The 23,205-nt window shown below is 48.1% G+C and overlaps 1 protein-coding gene across 1 annotated transcript in view; it reads left to right on the forward strand.

Moving 5' to 3' along the window:
- PPP1R21 (protein phosphatase 1 regulatory subunit 21) overlaps nucleotides 1-23,205 on the forward strand; it is a 143,958-nt gene that overhangs the window by 104,825 nt on the left and 15,928 nt on the right. Inside the window, exons 16-20 of the mRNA XM_073628523.1 lie at nucleotides 5,277-5,369; nucleotides 7,925-8,140; nucleotides 11,111-11,146; nucleotides 17,152-17,268; nucleotides 18,186-18,284. Of these exons, the coding sequence (XP_073484624.1) occupies nucleotides 5,277-5,369; nucleotides 7,925-8,140; nucleotides 11,111-11,146; nucleotides 17,152-17,268; nucleotides 18,186-18,284 (561 nt within the window). The remainder of the gene's footprint in view (nucleotides 1-5,276; nucleotides 5,370-7,924; nucleotides 8,141-11,110; nucleotides 11,147-17,151; nucleotides 17,269-18,185; nucleotides 18,285-23,205) is intronic.

Here is a 23,205-nt window from a genome sequence, read left to right on the forward strand (position 1 = left end):
GTTGTCTTTTTATTTATTTTTTTTTATTCAAAAAAGTGATTTTTTTTCCAAAAAAAAAGTGCGCTTGTAAGACTGCTGCACAAATACGGTGTGACAAAAAGTATTGCAAGGACCGCCATTTTATTCTCCAGGGTGTTCGAAAAAAAAATGTATAATGTTTGGAGGTTCTAAGTAATTTTCTAGCAAAAAAAAATTGTTTTTAACTTGTAAACACTGAGTCTGAAAAAGAGGCTCGGCCTTTAAGTGGTTAATATTTTAATTAAAGTAGATGTGAAATTGTAAAAGAATAAAAAATTATTGGACAGTAAAGCCAGGCCCGTCGAGACAGGACAGGCAAAACAAGCAATTGCTTGGGGCCTCAAGCTGGCTTGGGGCCCCAGCCCCGGCTTCCCAGTGTTGCCAACTGCTCATCAGTAAATGTCCATTACGGGCAGCGGTGCCCGTAAAAAAGATGGCCGCAAGCCGACCATGTAACTGTGCATGTGCCGTTCCGAAGCCGGCCATGCTCGGGAAAGCTCGTACCTGCCCGGCGCCATTTTTGAATAGATTCCAGAGTACACTTGTTCCTGGCTAAGACATGGCAGCTGCGTTTTGTGCACTCACCTTAGGTGGAGGAGTCGAGGCGGGGGGTAAGTGAGGAGAAGAATGTGACACTGGGGCAGAGGATGACATTACTGGGTCTGGGGACAGGCGACAGAGGATGACATGGCATTACTGGGGGGAGGGGGGGTGAAGCCATGGCATGCAGGGGGACAGTGATGGACACTGATGTGCTGCCCTGTGGACTGTTGAGAGGTGAAAGAGGAGCAGCACACACTGGTGTGAAGACTGTAATATGATGGTGGACAGAGGAGGAGGCTACTGTGAGGGGGTGAGGAGGACACTATCATGTCCGCAGCCTCTGTCCCCCTCCTGTCGTATGTCCGCGGCCTCTGTCCCCCTCCTGTCGTATGTCCGCGGCCTCTGTCCCCCTCCTGTAGTATGTCCGCAGCCTCTGTCCCCCTCCTGTCATATGTCCGCGGCCTCTGTCCCCCTCCTGTAGTATGTCCGCAGCCTCTGTCCCCCTCCTGTCATATGTCCGCAGCCTCTGTCCCCCTCCTGTAGTATGTCCGCAGCCTCTGTCCCCCTCCTGTAGTATGTCCGCAGCCTCTGTCCCCCTCCTGTAGTATGTCCGCAGCCTCTGTCCCCCTCCTGTAGTATGTCCGCAGCCTCTGTCCCCCTCTTGTAGTATGTCCGCAGCCTCTGTCCCCCTCCTGTAGTATGTCCACAGCCTCTGTCCCCCTCCTGTAGTATGTCCGCGGCCTCTGTCCCCCTCCTGTAGTATGTCTGCGGCCTCTGTCCCCCTCCTGTAGTATGTCCGCGGCCTCTGTCCCCCTCCTGTAGTATGTCCGCGGCCTCTGTCCCCCTCCTGTAGTATGTCCGCGGCCTCTGTCCCCCTCCTGTAGTATGTCCGCGGCCTCTGTCCCCCTCCTGTAGTATGTCCGCGGCCTCTGTCCCCCTCCTGTAGTATGTCTGCGGCCTCTGTCCCCCTCCTGTAGTATGTCTGCGGCCTCTGTCCCCCTCCTGTAGTATGTCTGCGGCCTCTGTCCCCCTCCTGTAGTATGTCTGCGGCCTCTGTCCCCCTCCTGTAGTATGTCCGCGGCCTCTGTCCCCCGCCTGTAGTATGTCCGCGGCCTCTGTCCCCCTCCTGTAGTAAGTCCACAGCCTCTGTCCCCCTCCCTCCCCTTCAATTGTTGAAAATGTTCAAATTTTATGCACATTATATGCAACAGCAGTATTAGCACTGTAAACCTTTTTTATTTATATAAACTGTTGGTGAACTTAAACTGTATCGCTATGCTGTGATTCCTGTAGGCTTTGCGTGCGTGCGGGGGGGGGGGGGGGGGGGGGGGGGGGGGCTCCATGTCCATTTTGCTTGGGGCCCCCAAATTCCTTCAAACGGCCCTGAGTAAAGCATATAATGTACACAGTAAAAGTTTGTGAACAGACGTGTAGTTTCTTAGTATGTTTGAGTTGTTCTTCCTTTTATGTGCCTTCTCACTTCCCCTTTTTATGTCCTCCATCCAACCTTTCCGTCTTCCCCCGTCCTCCGTGTCGCACCTGATCCCTCAACTCATTTGCTTTTCATCTCCTTATTGGCGCTTCCTTTGCAGTGGTTTTTCCCCGTTGCCTACTTTGAGTTATAGTCTGTATTATTATGTAAAATAAGAGTACTAGGAGGGCTAATTACGTCTATACTTCCAATTAACTAGACAATAAATAAATTTGTTGTCTTGAAATATCCGTCGCCATCCAGATGCCTCGCACTTTTCATCCCTCCCATTTTGCAGTATCTGAGATATTATGCGGGGGATCAGACGCCGCAACACGTTATCAAAGCATAGATTAACCCACCGTAATGTCATTCGCTCTGCGCACAACTGCTACTTCTCATCTAGGCTTCGCTGCTTTTTATTCTGCATTTGTGTGAAAAATGTAATGATTAATGAGAAAGAAGTTGCTAAAATCTCGGTTGTTTGTCTAATGGACGCGAGAACATTTTCTGGTTTCTCCGACAAGTTTTTGAATTTGCATTAGAGCGATCGTTAGGATTTTTTTTTTTTTTTACTACCATGAGATGTGTCCCTTTAGAAGCATCCTATCCTTTAATCGCTTTTGTGCAAGTTACAGAAGGTTCAGACATACTTGATTTGCCTAACGGCCCCTTTCTATACAAGCCGTTGGCTTGACAGTTCGGCGGGGAGTCTGGCCTGCTTGAGTACATGTCGGGATATCTTCATATATATCCGTTCTCACTTCTACAGCTGGGTTAACGTCATGTGTTAACCACTTGAGCTTCAGGAGATTTTACCCCTTCATGACCAGGCCATTTTTTGCTATTCGGCACTGCGCTACTTTAACTGGCAATTACGCAATCATGCAGCACTGTACGCACATTACATTTATAGCATTTTTTTGCACACAAATAGAGCTTTCTGTTGCTGGCATTTGATTACCACCGGTTTTTGATGTGTTTTTTTTTTTTATATATTTTATATTTACTACATATCGATTTGTGTCTTTTCCCTGCATTGCAGGGAAAAGGAACAAAGCGATCATTCCCTCTGTTCAGAGCTCTTTGTTGATTGTCAACACAGGACTCTGGGCTGTGATTCGACACAGCTGATCTGCAGGTCCCGACCATGAACCATTGGCCGGGATCTGCTTACAAACTCCCGCTGTGTGAAATCACAAGGGAGCAGGCGGGAGGTGCACAGCTGAAACCTGGAAACAGGCAGCAAAATGCCCTGTAGGAGCCGCTGTGTCACAGTTTATGTACTCGTATGAAATCACTGCAGCATTGTCAGATTGCTGCAGAGTGACCACTGCTCTCTCACTGAGCACAGCGATCCTTGACTGCACATATGCAGAGTGTGTTTCATTCTGGCTGTTGAAGCTTTCTTACAAAACTGTAATACGTTTCACATTTTAGTTTTTTCTAATAACAAAAAGGGGCGTATTTAAAAAAAAAAACTATTCGTGCAGCGAAAACTGCAGGTACATACATTGGGTTCAAGTAAGGCAAAATCCAATGTTCTTGGACATCTTGCTCTGTAGCAGGGGTATTGAACTAAATTTCATGGAGGTCCGATCCGTAAAATCATCTTCCAGCGGAGATCCGAATTGCATTTTTGTGCAATGACACAGATCCTTCCTATCACATCCCTCTCCTCCCTATATGACAATCCTGTTCTTTCATCAGTGTCCTCAGTCCCTCGCACTTTACAGTGCCCCGCTTCACATTGCAGTGCCCCCGCTTCACATTGCAGTGCCCCCACTTCACTTGGCAGTGCCCCCGCTTCACATTGCAGTGCCCCCGCTTCACATTGCAGTGCCCCCCGCTTCACATGGCAGTGCCCCCACTTGACGTCGCAGTGCCCCCACTTGACGTCGCAGTGCCCCCACTTGACGTCGCAGTGCCCCCACTTGACGTCGCAGTGCCCCCACTTGACGTCGCAGTGCCCCCACTTGACGTCGCAGTGCCCCCACTTGACGTCGCAGTGCCCCCACTTGACGTCGCAGTGCCCCCACTTGACGTCGCAGTGCCCCCCACTTGACGTCGCAGTGCCCCCACTTGACGTCGCAGTGCCCCCACTTGACGTCGCAGTGCCCCCACTTGACGTCGCAGTGCCCCCACTTGACGTCGCAGTGCCCCCACTTGACGTCGCAGTGCCCCCACTTGACGTCGCAGTGCCCCCACTTCACATTAGTACTGAACCCCCTGACATCAAACAGACCCCCAGCAGTGTCCTCAGCCTCCTTTCAAATCACCCCCCCCACACACACACACACACACACACACACACACACACACACACACACACTAATATACCCCCTTCACACTCCCCAGAGCACTGCCACCCCCATTTTATCATCCCCTTTATAGCACTGCCCCCATATCACATAATAACCCCCCCCCCCCCCATTGTAGTGTATTATTTTGTACCACACCTGGTTATTCATTGCGGAAGTAGTGTGCTCTGCCCCCTTCACCTAAACCCCCCATAGTGCTGCCCCCTCCACATCACCTTCCCTACAGCGCTGCCCCCCCCTTTACATCACCCCTCCACAGCACTGCCCCCTCTCACATCACAACCCTCCCTCCACCACAGTTTGCTTTGCCCTCTTCACGTCATTCCCCCACAGCGCTGCCCCCTTCCACATCACTTTCCCTACAGCACTGCCTCCCCTTTACATCACCCCCCCCACTGCACTCCCCTCCCCCCACCGTAGTTTGAGCTGCCCTCTTCACATCAACTCCCCCCTACAGCACCGTCAACTTTTTACATCACACCCTCCCACCACCTATGCAAGTGTTTTTTACAGAGCAGCCCCAATCCTCTTCCTCTGGGGTCCCCTGCCAGCAATCTGGGCTCCTCCTCTTCTCTAGATGCTTCCCATAGTGGCACACATGCATGCTGGATCACAGATTGGTCTGTGTGTGTCTAAAGCATGGCTCGGCCCCGTCCCCCCCATCCCTCCTCTGCTGCTGTTGTGTACATCAAGATCGGCTCAGGTAAGTATAGGGGAGGGGGGCTGGGTTATAGCCCTGATGAAGGGGGGGTGCTGAGCCCCCGAAACGTGTTGGCGGTTACAAAATAATCAAAAGGTCTATACAAACTTTGAGGGGCTTGTGAAGGAGAAGATTGGTAAACATTTTGTATATCTGGTTACAGACAACTTTATCCTGATATTCTGTTATTACTGTGACACTGATGAACTTTTCTGTGTTACAGACCTGCCCTGACTCTGTGCCTTATGAAGAGGCATTGGTGAATCGCAGAGTCCTGCTAAGCTCCACGGAAAGCAGAGAAGGCCTGGCCCAACAGGTACGTCTGGATGAAATCCGTGCCATTCCCCTGGAATAAGGCGTATGCATCAGGCATGGGTTTTGAGGTATAATAGCTGCTCCAGGGGCATGTACAAGGGTAAAAAGCAGAACTCCAGGGCAAACAGATAAAATGCACACTGGGACCTGCCAAAGCTTTTGTATTTCTGTTCATCCACTCCTGACATTTATACAGCTCTCCCACCCAGTACAGCCGTGTCTGGCAAGGCAGGAGACCTGATCTTTCTGCAATTTCACGTTCACTTACAGGTCTCTTTCCCACCCACCCCCCCACCCTTTTGTCTGAACAGAAGAGGCAGAAGGAGAAGCAGCACGTCTGTCACTCTGCTCTCTCCTCCTGTCAATATAAGTCTTACATTGCACCACACTTGATTGGCTTATTTTGCTGCTTCTCCATCCCCCTCTCTGAACTCTGCTGTACAGGGGCTCCATGAGACTGACACCAAGTCCAATTAAGGTAATTGAACTGCATGAAAAAAAAAAAGAAAATGCATTTAATGATGTATTCATGAACACAGAACTACAGTCATTTGTGCTTTTTTATATCTGCCTGCAGTTTAGCTTTACACACATGTATGACAATTTGAACCACGTAGTGCACAAACACATACGTGATCCCGGGCAGGCTGATCATTGAGAACATAAGGGAGGATCCTTGTTTTTTTTTTTTTTTTTTTTTTCTAGAAGTGCACGGACCTTTAAAGCAACATGTGGCTTTTGGTAGAAACTTTCCAATGCCTGAATGCACTTTTCTTTCATTCGGATTGCACCACAGTGCCCTGAAACCTAGCCGAGCTTTATTACAGTAAACGTGGACTATGGCTTCCATGGTTGCTCTGGGTTTTCCCCTTCCTGCTCTTCTCGTCTTCCGTTGGCCAGTAGGACAGCTCTGCAGCCAATGGGGAGATGAGAAGATCAGACATGGGTGGTCCACTGTACAACCATGGGACTTGTGTTCCCTATACTGTCCAATTAGGGAGTTATGATGTGTTCTCTTGATAGGTCACCCACTTACACCTAATCTGTGTGCTCCCGCCGCTATGTTTGCCTGTGGAAGTGAGGAGTCTGGCCCCTGTGTAAACTGCATGCTCACCTCGGCTGCCGTGATTACCTTTGAAAATGTGGGGGGTCTAACACCTGTGTAAGCTCCATGCTTGCCTTGGCTGTCATGTTTGCTTGTGGAAAAGCAGGGTGTAACCTCTATACTTGCCCTGGCTGTCATGTTTGCCTGTGGAAATGCAGAGCCTTATCCCTGTGTAAGCTCCATGTCTGCCTGTGGAAACACGGCGTCTAATCTCAATGTTTGTCCTGGCTGTCATGTGTGCCTGTGGAAATGCAGAGTCTCTAACCCCTGTGTAAGCTCTATGCTTGCCCCGGTCACCATGTGTGCCTGTGGAAATGCAGAGTCTAACCCCTGTGTAAGCTCTATGCTTGACCTGGTCATCATGTCTGCCTGTGGAAATGCAGAGTGTAACCCCTGTGTAAGCTCTATGCTTGACCCGGTCACCATGTGTGCCTGTGGAAATGCAGGGTCTAACCCCTGTGTAAGCTCTATGCTTGACCCGGTCACCATGTGTGCCTGTGGAAATGCAGGGTCTAACCCCTGTGTAAGCTCTATGCTTGACCTGGTCACCATGTCTGCCTGTGGAAATGCAGGGTCTAACCCCTGTGTAAGCTCTATGCTTGACCTGGTCATCATGTGTGCCTGTGGAAATGCAGAGTCTAACCCCTGTGTAAGCTCTATGCTTGACCTGGTCATCATGTGTGCCTGTGGAAATGCAGAGTCTAACCCCTGTGTAAGCTCTATGCTTGACCTGGTCATCATGTGTGCCTGTGGAAATGCAGAGTGTAACCTCCTCGCTTGCCCCGGCCGTCCTATTTGCCAGAGTGGAACCCCTGTGTGAGCTCCATGTCTGCCTGTAAAAAGGCCGATTTAACCTCGGTGTAAGCTGCATGCTTGTTCTGGCCACCATGTTTGCCCTTGGTAAAGTAGAGCCTAACCCCTGTGCAAACTCCATATTCGTCTGCGCTGCCATGTTTGCCTGTGGGAATGCCAAGTCAAAATCCAGTGTAAGCTCTCTGTGCACCCCCTCCCCCATTGCCATGTCTGTATGTAAAGCTGTGCCATTCTTTGGTAGGCTTACACAGGATAAATGACTTCCTCTCCTAGCCCCAGTGGTGGTCTTCAGGCCTGGCTGGCTATTGGCCGCTCAGGCCTGATCTCTATATTCTAGCAAAAGGTCACATGCTCCCCCATACCTTTAAAGTACTGGCCATTTTCATGGGCTCCAACAGATGACCGAGAAGGTATCAATGTGTGTTTGTGAATAGGATCTGCTTTTTTAAGAGGACCTGTTATTTTATCCTACATGAAGAACATGCTTGTCTTAAGACCTATCTGTTCAGTGTTGGTGACAGATCGGAAACAACACAAGAAGGGGATGCCGTCAGATTCCAGCGGTATATTAGATGCAATGGAAGAAATTTTCATTGATTGATGTGCCTTGCAAAGGACTAATGTTTCTTTATAAACAGGTGCAGCAAATTCTGGAGAAGATGGGCAAGCTGGAACAGGAGAAGGAGCACTGGATGCTGGAAGCTCAGTTGGCCAAGATCAAGCTGGAGAAAGAAACTTATAGGATAGCAGAGCTTGTAAAGAACCCAGGCAAGGGGCAGGAGGCGGACCAGCAAAAGGAAAATGCCCTGATACACAGAAAGGACAGTTCCAGTGACGTCAGTGCTGCCAGCTTGGTAAGAAATATTCATTTCTCAAAAAGGTATTGAGTATTCAATCATTCTACACTATTGGTGCTACCAACATGAGGGCTTTAACCACTTCCCATCCGGGCCAATTCTGGCACTCCTAAATGTAACAATCCTATTTATTTTTGCTAGAAAATTTCTCAGAACCCCCAAACATTATACATATCCCTTGTAATAAGAATAGGGCATGACAGGTCCTCTTTATGGAGAGATGTGGGGTCAATAAGACCCCACATCTCTCCTCTAGGCTGGAAAGCCTGAGATCCAAAAAAAAACTACATCCAACAGACCTTCCGCAAAACGACGGACCACATCCCAATGACGTCACTTCATGTAGAAAAACTTTATTGAGCCTAGGGAGTACACACTGAGTCCCCATCTCAGAACCACCCTTTCTGATGCATTTCATGTTTCTACGACTAAGCTTGCAAGGGTGAAACGCATCCAAGGTGGGTGATTGTTAGGCAGAGATGAACCGTGTTTTCGCTTTTTCTGCTTGGAGCAACATTGCTATGTGACACTACGTTTCTTGTCTTGATGACACACGGGGGGGATTTACTAAAATTGATCTGTGCATAGAAGCTAATTGGTTACTAACTTCTGCTTGTTCAACTACGCTTTGACAATAAAACCTGGAAGCCGATGGTTATTATGCACAGCTGCACAAGTTTTAGTAAATCGCCCCCATGCTGTTAAAAACCGCAGGACCCCATACAGCCTGGCAGGCCCCCCTCTCCAAATACAGTTTACTATGCTTCAGTTTTTGAATGAACACCGCGAGTGATCGGTACCAATCACTTATTGTGTTCATTCAGGAAAGGGAAGGGGCTGGTAAATGACACATATATTTACCGGTCCCTCCCCTCACTCTCCACCCTGAAGGATCTTATTGTGAGCTTGCAGCTGCCAAAAGGAAGGAGAGGGGGGAAGCCGGAAGCACTGCGGTAGTGTGTCACACAGGGGTCTGGACAGCAGGGGGAAAAGAAGGAAAAAAAAAGGATCACAGGGAGGGGTGGATCAGTGAGGTGGGGGGTGCAATTACTGGAACTGATCCGATGTGTGGCTCTTGGCAGCAGCTGAAAGCTGGTTGGAGGGAAAGGAGAAGACGACAACTTTCAGCTGCTGCAGAGAGAGCCAGCAGTCAGTAGTCCACCCCCCAACCTCCTATTGCGCCGATCACCCTCCCTGCTCACATTCAATTCAGCCTGCTGCCTGGGCCCCCCCTGTTGGCTGGGGCCCCATACAGTGGGACTGGTGGCACCCCCTTATCCACAGAACTGCCCCGAGTGGGTACGGGTTCCTGTGGCATACTTAATGCAAGTACCTTCTTTTTATTTATTTTTCATTTTATTTCCTATTGACGGGTACCCCTCCCACTTCTTTGGTCCTTACCTAGGCAAGGGTAACAGAGTCTTGGGCCACAATAGAAGACAAGTCTCATCTGCCACTGCAGCAAAGGGACTTGTAGATCACATGGGTGTCGCCTCACTCGTAGGCCATTAACTATCCACGCCGACGTAACACATATATGCGGCACTGGCCTTTTTTCCGTGGCGCCGCGTGAAGAAGGAAGATATCTTTTTCGTTCCTTACAGAAAGGGGGAAAAAAAATGTTTGTGAACAATTTTCAATTAATGAAATAACAAAAAAATAAAGAAAAATACCTAGATCAAGGTTTGATCTAGGTCAGTGCCAGGAATAGTGTTTGGGTCAAGTAAGGCTACTTTCACACTGGGGCTGCCTGAGGATTAGCGCTAAAGCGCCGCTCATTTTAGCGCTGTTTAAGCTGCGCTTTTCGGCCGCTAGTGTTGTTTTTTTGAAAAAAAAAAAAAATTTTTTATTGAAGTTTGAGTTATTTCCGTGCAAAAGTTAAAGCGGGGCGCTTTTAACCCCCGCTAGCGGCCAAAGCAGGGGTTAAAAGTGCCAGTGTTGCTGCGCTTCCAAATCACTTTTCAGGTGCCCATTTTCATGGGCAGGGCATTTGGGAGCGGTATATACAGCGCTCCCAAACCGCCCCAAAGATGCTGATTGCAGGACTTTTCCTAACGTTCCGCAAGCGCACCGCCCCAGTGTGAAAGCACTCGGGCTTTCACATTCAGGCGGCGGTTTTCAGGCGCTTTTACAGGCGCTATTTCTAGCACTAAAACGCCTGAAAACTGCCTCAGTGTGAAAGGGGTCTAATGGTCAAAGGTTAGGGTCAGTATATTTTCGACAGGATTTTTATTTTTTTTTTAAATTCGTATCAGTATGTTTGTTTTAGGTAGGACAAAAAAAAAGAAAAATGTGCACTATTGTTGGTGGGGCTGTACTACGGGTACAAAAAACTATATGTGGTATCGCTGCGATCGTCTGGAGAATTTATTTTGGGTTGTTCTTTGGTAGGTTATGGTAGTAATAAGAAATATACAGCTACATTTAAAAAAGTAAAAATAAATACAAGGTTTTTTTTTTTCTATTTTGGGCCAGTTTTCCTTTTGGTAATCAAAAAAATTTAGGAGATATCCATAACGATTTAACCACCAAATGAAAGCCCAATTTGTCCTGAAAAAAAAAAAACCAAGGTATAACCCACCTGGATGCACAAAGTAGTTGTGCATCCAGGTTTTGCTAACACATCTCAAAATTGCAAAATTGTGCTTAGGCATTTAGATTTGTTTTAGCCTTAGGTGTGAAGGGGTTAATTACGAACTCCAGCTCCATATCTGAAGGTCCGTACCTCTGTATGGATGTGCAGCTGGTGGAACAGTCTGCAGAAGCCTGTGCATTCCACCCACAATGCTCTGATTACGGTTCCAATGCACGGTTACACGCTTTGCAATATGGGTGTATTTATTATTTTTTCACAAAAGGTTGAAAAAGTCTTTAAAAAATATCCAACTTATTTATTCCTATGTTCTTATCTCTTCTATATAATGTTTCCTTATATTTTTATTCTTGCTTTTTTTTTTTTTTTTACAGATCGGCATGTTAACCACAAGTGCCGAAATCCAGCAGGTACAGTATATGTCATTCCTCTGTGTACCATAGAGAGCGGGGATACTAAGGGACGCACAGACACTGTTGCCTTGACAGTTGAGGGTGTCTGGAAGTGCATTTGTCATCTGCTCTTAGGGCGTTAATAGGATAGAAAAATGGCAACCATCACTGATGATTTGTCTTATCGTTATATTTATTCGTTTGAAAATCCAACATTTTGCAAGTATCAATTTGAATCAATTTTACAAGGACATGAATGAACAAGACAGTTGTCTGAAAACTATAAACAGTCATCAGTTTAGAGTTAAAGCTGAGGTCCGCACAAATTATGAACTTAAAGTGGGGTTCCACCCAAAAAAACAAAAATACCTGAAAAATTCAAAAAACAAAACAAAAAAAAAATTGGATATATATATATATTTTTACTTACCTCTAAATGCCTGTTGCTAGGGGGTCCCTCGTATTCTGCCTCTTCCTTTGCCTGGGCTGGTGACATCACTTCCCCCTCGGCACAGGAAGGGCTCTGCTCCCTCCTTCCTGTCAATCATCTGGGACCCATTACAGGTCCCAGGTGATTGAGCGGCCAATCACGGCACGCGGCGCCGCTCGCGCATGGGCAGTGGGTGCCAGGCTGTGAAGCCACAGCCCGGCGCCCACAGTTGAAATGCCGGCGCCGACGAGCGGAGGGGGGGGACGAGCGGGGCTTCGATCGCCCGCATCGCTGGACCCAGGGACAGGTAAGTGTCCAATTAAAAGTCAGCAGCTGCAGTATTTGTAGCTGCTGACTTTTATTTTATTTTTTTTTTTAATGGACCCCCTGGGTGGAACTCCTCTTTAATCTTAACCCCATCAGCGCTATGAACAGATGTTCAAATGAACTAAAAAACATTTTTTGGGTGCTGTATTTACCTTTGTATTGGTCTTTTATAGTGACACTTCCTGTTTGTCACTCCCGCGGGAGTAGGCGTGTATAATCTTTTTTCCCCTGCGGTGCACTCTGTCCTGGGAGCTAAGTGTCAGGCTTCCCAGGAGTCGGTGCGGAACGCCGCCGCGAAAACTCGGAAGATTGTAAAACCATCACGTGACCGGCGTCACGTAATTAGGGCGTATCGAAAAGCGCCATTTTAAAGGAGGGTGTATTGGTTTTGTTGCCATCACAACCAGGCGGGGAAATTCAGACGACGACGCCCTCAGTTTGGAACCTGGAAGTTTACGGCGCTCCGCGCCGTTAATACTGAGCATGCGCAGGGGCGAGCGATGAATGCTGGGAGCGTTTCCAACATTCATCGCATCCAGGAAATTAATGCTTGTGGGCTTCACATGCCCACAAGCAAGATGGAACCGGCCCTCATCAATTTTTATAACTTAATTTTCAATTTGACACCGGACATCGGGGGAGATATTCGACCTAAAAGGAGAGTGTTATATTGTCATTATGCAAGTGTCTTAATGGCTAAAAAAAAAAATAATGGTTGGCGGACCTCCGCTTTAACTGTGAACAGTGGCCTGTGTTTTTTTTTTTTTTTTTTTTCCCTTTTTTATTATTCTTTGTTTAGACCATTTTCGAACAGACAAGCATGGGAAAAACAGTATTCAGGCAATGGTCAAACCGATTCAGCTCAAATGGTGCATTGCTGCAGAAGAAAATGCTCGATATCAAGACATATTACAGTATATTGATCACCGCCAATGGATGGCATTATTGTTCTCGCCAATGTTTAACCATTCTTCCAGAAGCGCATTTGTGAGGTCAGGCACTGATGTTGGATGAGAAGGCCTGGCTCGCAGTCTCCGCTCTAATTCATCCCCAAGGTGTTCTATCGGGTTGAGGTCTGGACTCTGTGCAGGCCAGTCAAGTTCCTCCACCCCAAACTCGTTCATCCATGTCTTTATGGACCTTGCTTTGTGCACTGGCCCAAATTATTTGGTGGAGGGGAAATTATGGTGTGGGGTTGTTTTTCAGGGTTCGGGCTTGGCCTCTTAGTTCCAGTGAAGGGAACTCTTAAAGTGTCGGCATACCAAGAAATTTTGGACAATTTCATGCTCCCAACTTTGTGGAAACAGTTTGGGGATGGCCCCTTCCTGTTCCAACATGACTGTGCACCAGTACACGAAGCAAGGTCCATAAAGACATGGGTTAGAGAATTTGGGGTGGAGGAACTTGACTGGCCTGCACAGAATCCTTACCTCAACCCAATAGAACACCTTTGGGATGAATTAGAGTGGAGACTACGAGTCAGGCCTTCTCGTCCAACATCAGTGCCTGACTTCACAAATGCACTTCTGGAAGAATGGTCAAACATTCCCATAGACACACTCCTAAACCTTGTGGACAGCCTTCCCAGAAGAGTTGAAGCTGTTATAGCTGCAAAGGGTGGGCCAACTCAATATTGAACCCTACGGACTAAGACTGGGATGCCATTAAAGTTCATGTGTGTGTGAAGGCAGGCGTCCCAATACTTTTGGTAATATAGTGTATATATCAGGGGTTGGCAACCTTAAAGCAAAGTTCCAGTCACCTGTGAAAAAAAATAAAAGCCAGCAGCTACAAAATCTGTAGCTGCTGACTTTTAAAAAACAACCACTCACCTGTCCCACAATCCAGCGGCGTGCTCTCCCCAGTCGTTCACACCCGCTATCTTCGTTTCTTAGCATCTTCGCTATGGGCACAAAGCTGTGGCAGCTTGCGTCTTCACAGCCGGCTGCCCACTGCACATGCGTGAGGAGCGCTGAGCATCGTGACTGGTCGATGCAGTCTTCTGGGACCTGTCTTTGTCCTAGAAGACTGCGGGCGGGTGTGTGGGTGATGGTGGGGGGGGGGGGGGGGGTAGAGGAGAACTTCTGTTCTGCCTAGGCGGTGGGGACAGAAGTGGGAGCAAGTACATGTCAAAATCGGGTACCCGCTCCTCAAAAGTGACAATTCTTCAAGAGGAGCGGGGACGAGTCCTTTTGGGTGGAGCTCTGCTTTAAGGAGGTGAAGATCTACCTGAACAACATGGGAAAAATCAAAGCTCACCAGCCACAGTGTCACCTCCTCACACCTGATTTAAAACTCGAATTATTGTACTACCGTGTCACAATTATGTGCATTGCACGGCTATCATGGATTTAAATCAGGTGGTGAGGAGGCAACATATTGCCTCCTCACCACCTGTCGGATCGCTTTTCAGAGGAGCAGCAGTGCCATCTGCACTTGTGAATGAGCCCTTAGTTGCATTCGGCAGCGGCACTCTTAGGGCTCGTTCACACGCAAGGTTTGGGGGGTGGTAAAACAGCAGGATATAATAGAAGTCTATGGCTAAGCACAGCAAACCCGCAGGAAAGCTGCAGGTGCACTGCACCCGTGGTGTGGGTTAACCACAGCACATCACTGTGAAAGCAGCCCTATACTGTTACGCCCGGTGTATTGTTTCACACTGATCTGAAGATCTCTTCTTTCCTGCTGGCACCACTCTGGAGACCTACAGCTGGGATAAGAGGTGGAGTGCAGTTGGTATCATTCCGCATGGGACAGGAGCCAACACTACAGAGGAGGCATCGGATTATGCGGCTCTTGCTCCAACTTTACAAGTAGTTCCTCTGCATCGCACTCAGTTTGATGCTCTGGGATGGCGGGTCAGCAAGCCCAGACCGCGATCTACCAGTCACCTGCCTATGATCTACTGATAGATCACGATCTACAGGTTGTTGACCCCCAATATATAGCATGTGTAGGGCAATCGCCATTTTCGTAGGTAGGCACCCCAATGCATGTGTTCCCAGAAAGTATTGCATGCACTACTTTAAAAAAAAAAAAGTGCTGCACCAAATTTCCTAGTACTGCGGTACCATGCGATTTGGTGCCCGCACTGCACTTACAATCTGCATTTGGGGTGCCGTTAACATTGGCACTGCAAAGTCGCACCATCCCAGATAGCAAGGATAACTGGCCACAAATTTGTGGCAGTGTTGAATTGTAAGTCTGTTTACTTGCTGCACATTTTCACTGGCACGTTGTACACTTGCAGAGCACTTGAAGCACAAGTTCTTGTTTACACTTTTTAAATGTGTAGAAAATTTGTGTGGCGAGTCTCTAGCAAGAGCAAAGTTGCAATAGTAAGTCTACAGTAGGGGTAGGCAACCTTAAAGAGGTGGAGATCTACCTGAACAACATGGGAGAAGGCAAAGATCACCGGGAACAGTGTCGCCTCCTCACACCCGATATAAACCTCTAATTGCCGTACTACCCTGTTGCAATCATGTGCATTGCATGGCGATCATGGGTTTATATCAGGTGGTGGTTGCCTCCTCACCACCTGTCAAATGCACTCGGATCACTCTTCAGAAGAGCAGCAGTGCCTGCTTCACTTATGAATGAGCCCTTAGTTGCATTCGGCAGCAGCACCCTCAGGGCTCATTCACACGTAAAGTTGGGGGTGGTAAAACCCTGCAGTTGAGTCACTGTTTTGGTTGTAGTTTTTGTGCGCTTTCAGAAAGTGCACCAAAGGGCATCAAATCCGTAAGATAAAATAGCCTATGGCCTAAGCACAGCAAACCGGCAGGAAAGCTGAAGGTACACTTCACTGTGCCCGCAGTGTGGGTAAACCGCAGCAATTCAGTGTGAAAGCAGCCTTATACTATTATGCCCGGTGTATTACCTCACACTGACCTGAAGATCTCTTCTTTCCTGCTGCTGGCATTACTCTGGAGTCCACTAGCCAGGATAACAGGGAGAGTGCAGGTGGCATACCTCCCAACTTTTTGAGATGGGAATGAGGGACACCTATCGGCAAAAGTATGCAGGCATAGGACACACCCCTTGCCACGCCCCCTTAAAGGAGAATTGTACAAAAATACAAGATTGGTTAAACCCACAAGTGCTTTTTTTTACCATTACTATTCCTTTATATTGGCTTTTGGAATTTACAAATGCAGCAATTTAGAAATAAGATGAAAGGTTTAGTGCTGGAAAACACTTTTTGATAGATAAAAAGTGCATTTTATATACAATTATAAAGAACAGACCAGAATGAGGGACAAGTGAGGGGGAATGAGGGACAGAGGGACATTGCTCCAAATCATGGACGGTCCCTCGAAATCAGGGACAGTTGGGAGCTATGCAGTTGGTATCACTCCGCATGGGACAGGAGCCAGCACTACAGAGGAGGCATCGGATTATGGGGCTTTTGCTCCCTACTACAGCTCCAACTTTACATGTAGTCCCTCTGCATTGCACTCTGATGCTCTGGAATGTCAGGTCAGCAAGCCCAGACCGCGATCTACCTGTCACCTGTTTACGATCAGCTTGCTGACCCCCTGATCTACAGCAAGAGCTCTGCAAGTCTACAGCATGAAAATTCAGCCACAGTGCCCCCTGTGGTGGGATGACTATTACACAACATAACTGAACTAGAACTTGCAGCAGACTTGCAGAATGTTTACAAAGAAAGTTGATCTGGAGTCATGCAATGCGGACTTGCTGCAATTGTGCAACAAACTTGTGAAGCCTGGCAAGTCTAGCAATAGCTTAGCAAGTCATTTTCAAACTTGCAGCACAATTGCTTGATATATGGGATTTTCTAGTGTGAACCGTCCCTCAGAGACCGGGATAGATTGTTGTCACTTGAACAGGAAGAGCCTGAACAAAAACTTGCATGGCAGGATCAGCAGGTATTTTAATGAAAGCTGCAAATTAAAAAAAAAAAAAAAAAAAAAAAGAGGTTAACAATGACTTTAAATATTACATTAACATGGTGCAGCTTATATGAGAGCCTAGTGACTGCGTTACTTGAATAAGATCTACTTGAATAAGAAGGTTTATTGGACGTTGCATATTATCATTACTCTATACAGTGCTTTGTTGAATAAGACGTCTGATAGAATACAATCACACTATCGTGCTGCAGTCACTCTCCCCTCGCTGGCTGTGCAGCCGAGGCAAGTATTGATTTAGATAAGAGAATGACTGACAGTTCAGATGTCGATCAGCACTTTTCAGACCCGGCTGGTCATTCTAAAAGTAATTCCCTCTCTGTCATGAACAGGTCCCGGATCAGGACTCCAGGGAAGTGCTGATAAAAAACCACTACATGACGAGAATAGCGGATCTCACCACACAGCTGCAGCTGGCTGACAGCAAGTCGGTCCATTTCCATGCAGAGGTATGTGCGCAATCCGCCGGGGGAACTCGGCTTTCAGCCACGTAACTGCTTTGTAGAAAATAACCCTTGCCCTCCGCAGGATTCACCCCAGTGACTGATAGAGGAATCAAGTGATTTTCTTCCCTTCCACTCTTAGCCCAGTGACAGCTGGAATAAAATCGTGCGGGTTTGGCTCGATTTCGCACGATTTCATTCCTGCATGTCAGTTCGGACTTCGCGGGCAATTTCAGAGACATCTATACGGGTTGCTGCACAGATGTTTATGGAAATCATACCCCGAAATTGCCAAATGTAGTACAGAAACTACTTTTGGGTATCGGTGCGGTGTTGCAGCGTCGCACCGATTCGGACGCTGAAATCGCCGCTGATTTGCGATGCAATTTGACATGTCAAATCGCATCAATGTTAACTAAGGCTAAATGTTACCTTAGTGGAAGGAAAGAAAATCAAATCCTCTATGGGCTGCTTTAAAGTGCCGTCTTTCGAGTGAAGGTCTGATTTAATACCTACCTCTCTGGTGGCTAATGAGTCCTTATTTTGCTCTCCAAGAGCCACAGCCTCCAGCAGAATCTTCGCAGCAATGCGCTTCCAGGTGTGTCAGGTGCTTGGAGCCCTGCTGTGAGTTGTGGCTCATCTCACCAGCCAACCAGAAAAAAATCCACGGTTTGGTTGTCGTAAAATCCTATCGTGTGTACAAAGCTTTTGAGGCCAGCAGATGGAACTACATTGTGCAGTGGGGGAATGTGGGATCTGACACATCTGGAAGTGTCAGATGCTGAAGACTCTCCTGGAGACATCCACAGGTATTCGATCAGTAATGGTTGGATTGTGCAGCCACTATTTCCTGCATTTACTGTTGTCTTTTAAGGTATTGCTGTAAATAGTAACTTCTTTACATTTCCCTGCTTGACTTTCAGTGCCGAGCTCTTGCTAAAAGATTAGCGCTAGCGGAGAAATCCAATCAGAGTTTAACAGAAGACACAAAGTCAGCCAGTCAGAGCATCAGCAGATTACAGGTAAGACTGGCTAGTACCAATACCCCCATCTATTCATGACTTCCTTTTCTGTATAATATGACTCCCCCGTCCATTCTCACTGGAAGCTGAATGTTTAGAGAGAATAATGGACAGAGGCTATTATGGATTTTCTTGGTATCGTACAAAGGCTTAACATGCACAAGTTAAGTATAAAATTACATTTTATTCCAACAGTATGTTGGGGCACTCTTCCTCCCACTGGCACCAACAATGGGGCACTCTTCCTCCCAATGGCACCAACAATGAGGACCAATGCCACCAACGATGGGGCACTCTACCTCCCAATGACACCAACGATGAGGTACTCTTCCTCTCAATGGCATCAATGATGGGGGACACTTCCTCCCATTGACGCCAACAATGAGGGCCAATGGCACCAATGATGGGGGACACTTCCTCCTAATAGCACCAATGATGGGGCGCTCTTCCTCCCAATGGCACCATCAATGGGGCACTCTTCCTCCCAATGGCACCATCAATGGGGCACTCTTCCTCCCAATGGCACCATCAATGGGGCACTCTTCCTCCCAATGGCACCATCAATGGGGCACTCTTCCTCCCAATGGCACCATCAATGGGGCACTCTTCCTCCCAATGGCACCAACAATGGGGCACTCTTCCTCCCAATGGCACCAACAATGGGGCACTCTTCCTCCCAATGGCACCAACAATGGGGCACTCTTCCTCCCAATGGCACCAACAATGGGGCACTCTTCCTCCCAATGGCACCATCAATGGGGCACTCTTCCTCCCAATGGCACCATCAATGGGGCACTCTTCCTCCCAATGGCACCAACAATGGGGCACTCTTCCTCCCAATGGCACCAACAATGGGGCACTCTTCCTCCCAATGGCACCAACAATGGGGCACTCTTCCTCCCAATGGCACCAACAATGGGGCACTCTTCCTCCCAATGGCACCAACAATGGGGCACTCTTCCTCCCAATGGCACCAACAATGGGGCACTCTTCCTCCCAATGGCACCAACAATGGGGCACTCTTCCTCCCAATGGCACCAACAATGGGGCACTCTTCCTCCCAATGGCACCAACGATGGGGCACTCTTCCTCCCAATGGCACCAATGATGGGTGACACTTTCTTCCATTGACGCCAACATTGAGGGCCAATGGCACCAATGATGGGGCACTCTTCCTCCCAATGGCACCATCAATGGGGCACTCTTCCTCCCAATGGCACCATCAATGGGGCACTCTTCCTCCCAATGGCACCATCAATGGGGCACTCTTCCTCCCAATGGCACCATCAATGGGGCACTCTTCCTCCCAATGGCACCAACAATGGGGCACTCTTCCTCCCAATGGCACCAACAATGGGGCACTCTTCCTCCCAATGGCACCAACAATGGGGCACTCTTCCTCCCAATGGCACCATCAATGGGGCACTCTTCCTCCCAATGGCACCATCAATGGGGCACTCTTCCTCCCAATGGCACCATCAATGGGGCACTCTTCCTCCCAATGGCACCATCAATGGGGCACTCTTCCTCCCAATGGCACCATCAATGGGGCACTCTTCCTCCCAATGGCACCATCAATGGGGCACTCTTCCTCCCAATGGCACCAACAATGGGGCACTCTTCCTCCCAATGGCACCAACAATGGGGCACTCTTCCTCCCAATGGCACCAACAATGGGGCACTCTTCCTCCCAATGGCACCAACAATGGGGCACTCTTCCTCCCAATGGCACCATCAATGGGGCACTCTTCCTCCCAATGGCACCATCAATGGGGCACTCTTCCTCCCAATGGCACCATCAATGGGGCACTCTTCCTCCCAATGGCACCATCAATGGGGCACTCTTCCTCCCAATGGCACCAACAATGGGGCACTCTTCCTCCCAATGGCACCAACAATGGGGCACTCTTCCTCCCAATGGCACCAACGATGGGGCACTCTTCCTCCCAATGGCACCAACGATGGGGCACTCTTCCTCCCAATGGCGCCAACGATGGGGGACACTTTCTCCCATTGACGCCAACGATGAGGGACACTTTCTCCCATTGACGCCAACGATGAGGGACACTTTCTCCCATTGACGCCAACAATGAGGGCCAATGGCACCAATGATGGGGGACACTTCCTCCCAATGGCACAAACGATAGGGCACTCTTCCTCCGTATGACACCAACAATGAGGGCCAATGCCACCAATGATGGGGGCACTCTTCCTCCCACTGGCACCAACAACGGGGCATTGTTGTTTTGCCACTAACGTCTGGACCTTTTCTTCTCCCAATGACCACAGTCCTGCCCCCCTGAAAGTCCGAAGGACAGTAAACTGGCCATTTGTTTAGAAACTATGGAGACCTCTACCCTAAAGGAATGACACTTCCTATTGGCGTTGTCGGGACTCCACTTCTCATTCACAATGCTGCTGCATGTTGCTTTCTCGTACACCTCTGCGTCCTCATGCATGAGAAGCTTTGACCGTACACGTCCTATTCTGCTCCTCTCATCCCCAAACGCCGCCCACAGTGTACCTGCTCCTCTGAACTCCACAAAGCTGCTGGAAAGGGATGTCATGAATTTTTTTTCTTGCCTGATGTTATTAGAGCTGCCACTCAGTTGCCTTGGCAATGTGCATACAAGTGAAGATATGTCACTTTCGGCAGTGACATGAGCACTGGGAACACTCCCACCGGCCACTCCGTATTCAGGAAAATTGCAGTGTGAGGAAAAAAAAAACATTTTTAAAAAGTTTTGTAGACAGTCATTGCAACAAGAATAGGACTTAAAGTGGTTATAAAGCCTAAAAAATTTTACTTAACCATGCATTAAGGTAAAAAACCTTCTGTGTAACAGAATCCCCCCCCCCTTATACTTACCTGAGCCAATTCCTGATCCATAGCTGTGCATAAGCAGCGGCTCTCCTGGCTTTGTCCCTCCTCACTGGGCAGATTGATCAGCTCCCGCTGCTGTCAACTAAATCCTTTGACTGGGCTGCGGGGCCGAGCCATCCTATCTGTGTCAATAGACGCAGACAGGGCAGCTCAGGAGCAATTGATCACAGGCGATCAGCAGGTGTACAGCCATAATCATTGGCTGCGCCCTGCTGAAAAACTTGTGCTGTGTCCAATCACAGCAAGAGTCAGCAGGGGGAGTGCGCATGCATGCTCCCAAACCAGAGCATTGCGGTGCCTGGCTGTGCCACCCGCTCGCACTACAGCTGTTGTGAGCAGGTCAGCCAGAGGTAAAGCTGGCCATAGATGGATGGGAAATCGGCTGGTTCACCAGGGACTGCCGGAATTTCAATCCCTGTATGACCGTTCCTGCTCAGCATAAGTTGATCTAACTTTTCTCGACCAGCATGCTGCAACTTTGATCCGTGTATTCTGACAGTGGAGGAGTCTCCGTTGTTAGAATACAAGAACACAGTGGGGGGGATTCCCATTTTCCCCCTCGCTTGTGTGGAACCGGTTAGGGGTTAAGGGTTAGGGTTTCCCCTTAAAGAACAAGGTTAGGTCTCAGGGATTGGGATAGGAACCTCCTCCAAAGGTCAGCAGGCGTGTCCCCAGAGGTCAAAGGTCAGGAGGCATGTCCCCCAAAGGTCAGGAGGCGTGGCTGATCCACCCCCACCAAAGTGTTCCGCCTAGCCCAACTCAGTCAGGGAAAGCGCTTTTTGTTTTTTAATGGTCTGTCTGTGGCCAGCCTTGCCTGTCATGCTTGGTTGTCTTCTAGCAAATCCAGCGTTGTTCTGCTGTAACCCACCGCTCACCGATGCACTCCTGGTCCCGGGCCGCCATCTTTCTGGCTGGGCTTTTGACGTAGGTGCCAGTTCTGCCCTCCTCTTGCTGCTCTGCGGATGTCAATGCCTCCTAAGATGTCTGACATAGATATCCCAGGAGGCTACGGGCATAATGCACATCATTTTTGCCTAGACAAGAATGGAGATAGGGATGGGGCCAGGGCTGAATTTTAATAAGTAAAAAAAAATTGTCAGCATCCTCCATTCTTGAAGAGGTGGGGTGGGGAGGTTGCATTGGCACACACGTAAGTTTTGGAGGGGGGTCATCTTTAAATTTCATGCCAGGGGACTGTTTGATGCAGTAAAGCTTTAAAACGACTTTAAATTCGCTCTCTGGAGGATATTAACTGATCTCACAACAAGATGTCAACTAACAAAGAGCGTTTTTATCTGGATCCATTCCTCATTTACTCTATCAGATGGGATGATTATGTTGTCAGAAGCTGCATCTTGTTCTCGCTGTACATCCAGCACATTGTCATTGTTACGGAGAAGAGCGAGCCATTGATTATTTATCGTATCATTAAAGCTTGTGAAGCAGTTTTTCCTCGGCAGTATTACTCGTCTGCAAAAGAGAATTATTGAACAAGGAGCAGATCTCACATAAGTGAATTATGATTGAACCATTTTTTTTTCTGCATTGTTTCCTGCAAGCCTCTGCAGTGTCCTGAAAGTTCGGGTCTCTGAGGGTTTGATGCTAGAACGCAGGTACAAAGGGTGAAGGAGAAAATCGGTGTTCCAGTGGAGCAGATTTGGAATAGCGACATTTTCCTTTTTGTATTCCTACTGTAAAGGTTTTACATAGTCTAGCTGAAAGAAATCCACCCAGTTCATCCAATAAAAAAAATAAATAAATACATAATCCTATATACACAATCCCATACCCACAATTGTATTCTACTTTACCAGTTAAGCCCACCCTGTCCATTTTATTTTTTCTTTCTCCCTATCCCAAGAGAACGTGTCATTATAAAAATAGTGTAGCTGCCATTGCATGCTTTTGTTTTTGAAGGCGCAAACTTGGTGATCACCAACCTCATTCTTGCCTTAACCACTTCAGCCCCGAAAGGAATTTGCCCCCTTCCTGACCAGGCCAATTTTTGTTAGATAGCACTGCGTCGCTTTAACTGAC

The sequence above is a fragment of the Aquarana catesbeiana genome, linkage group LG04, assembly GCF_042186555.1.
Source record: "Aquarana catesbeiana isolate 2022-GZ linkage group LG04, ASM4218655v1, whole genome shotgun sequence".
NCBI lineage: Eukaryota > Metazoa > Chordata > Amphibia > Anura > Ranidae > Aquarana > Aquarana catesbeiana.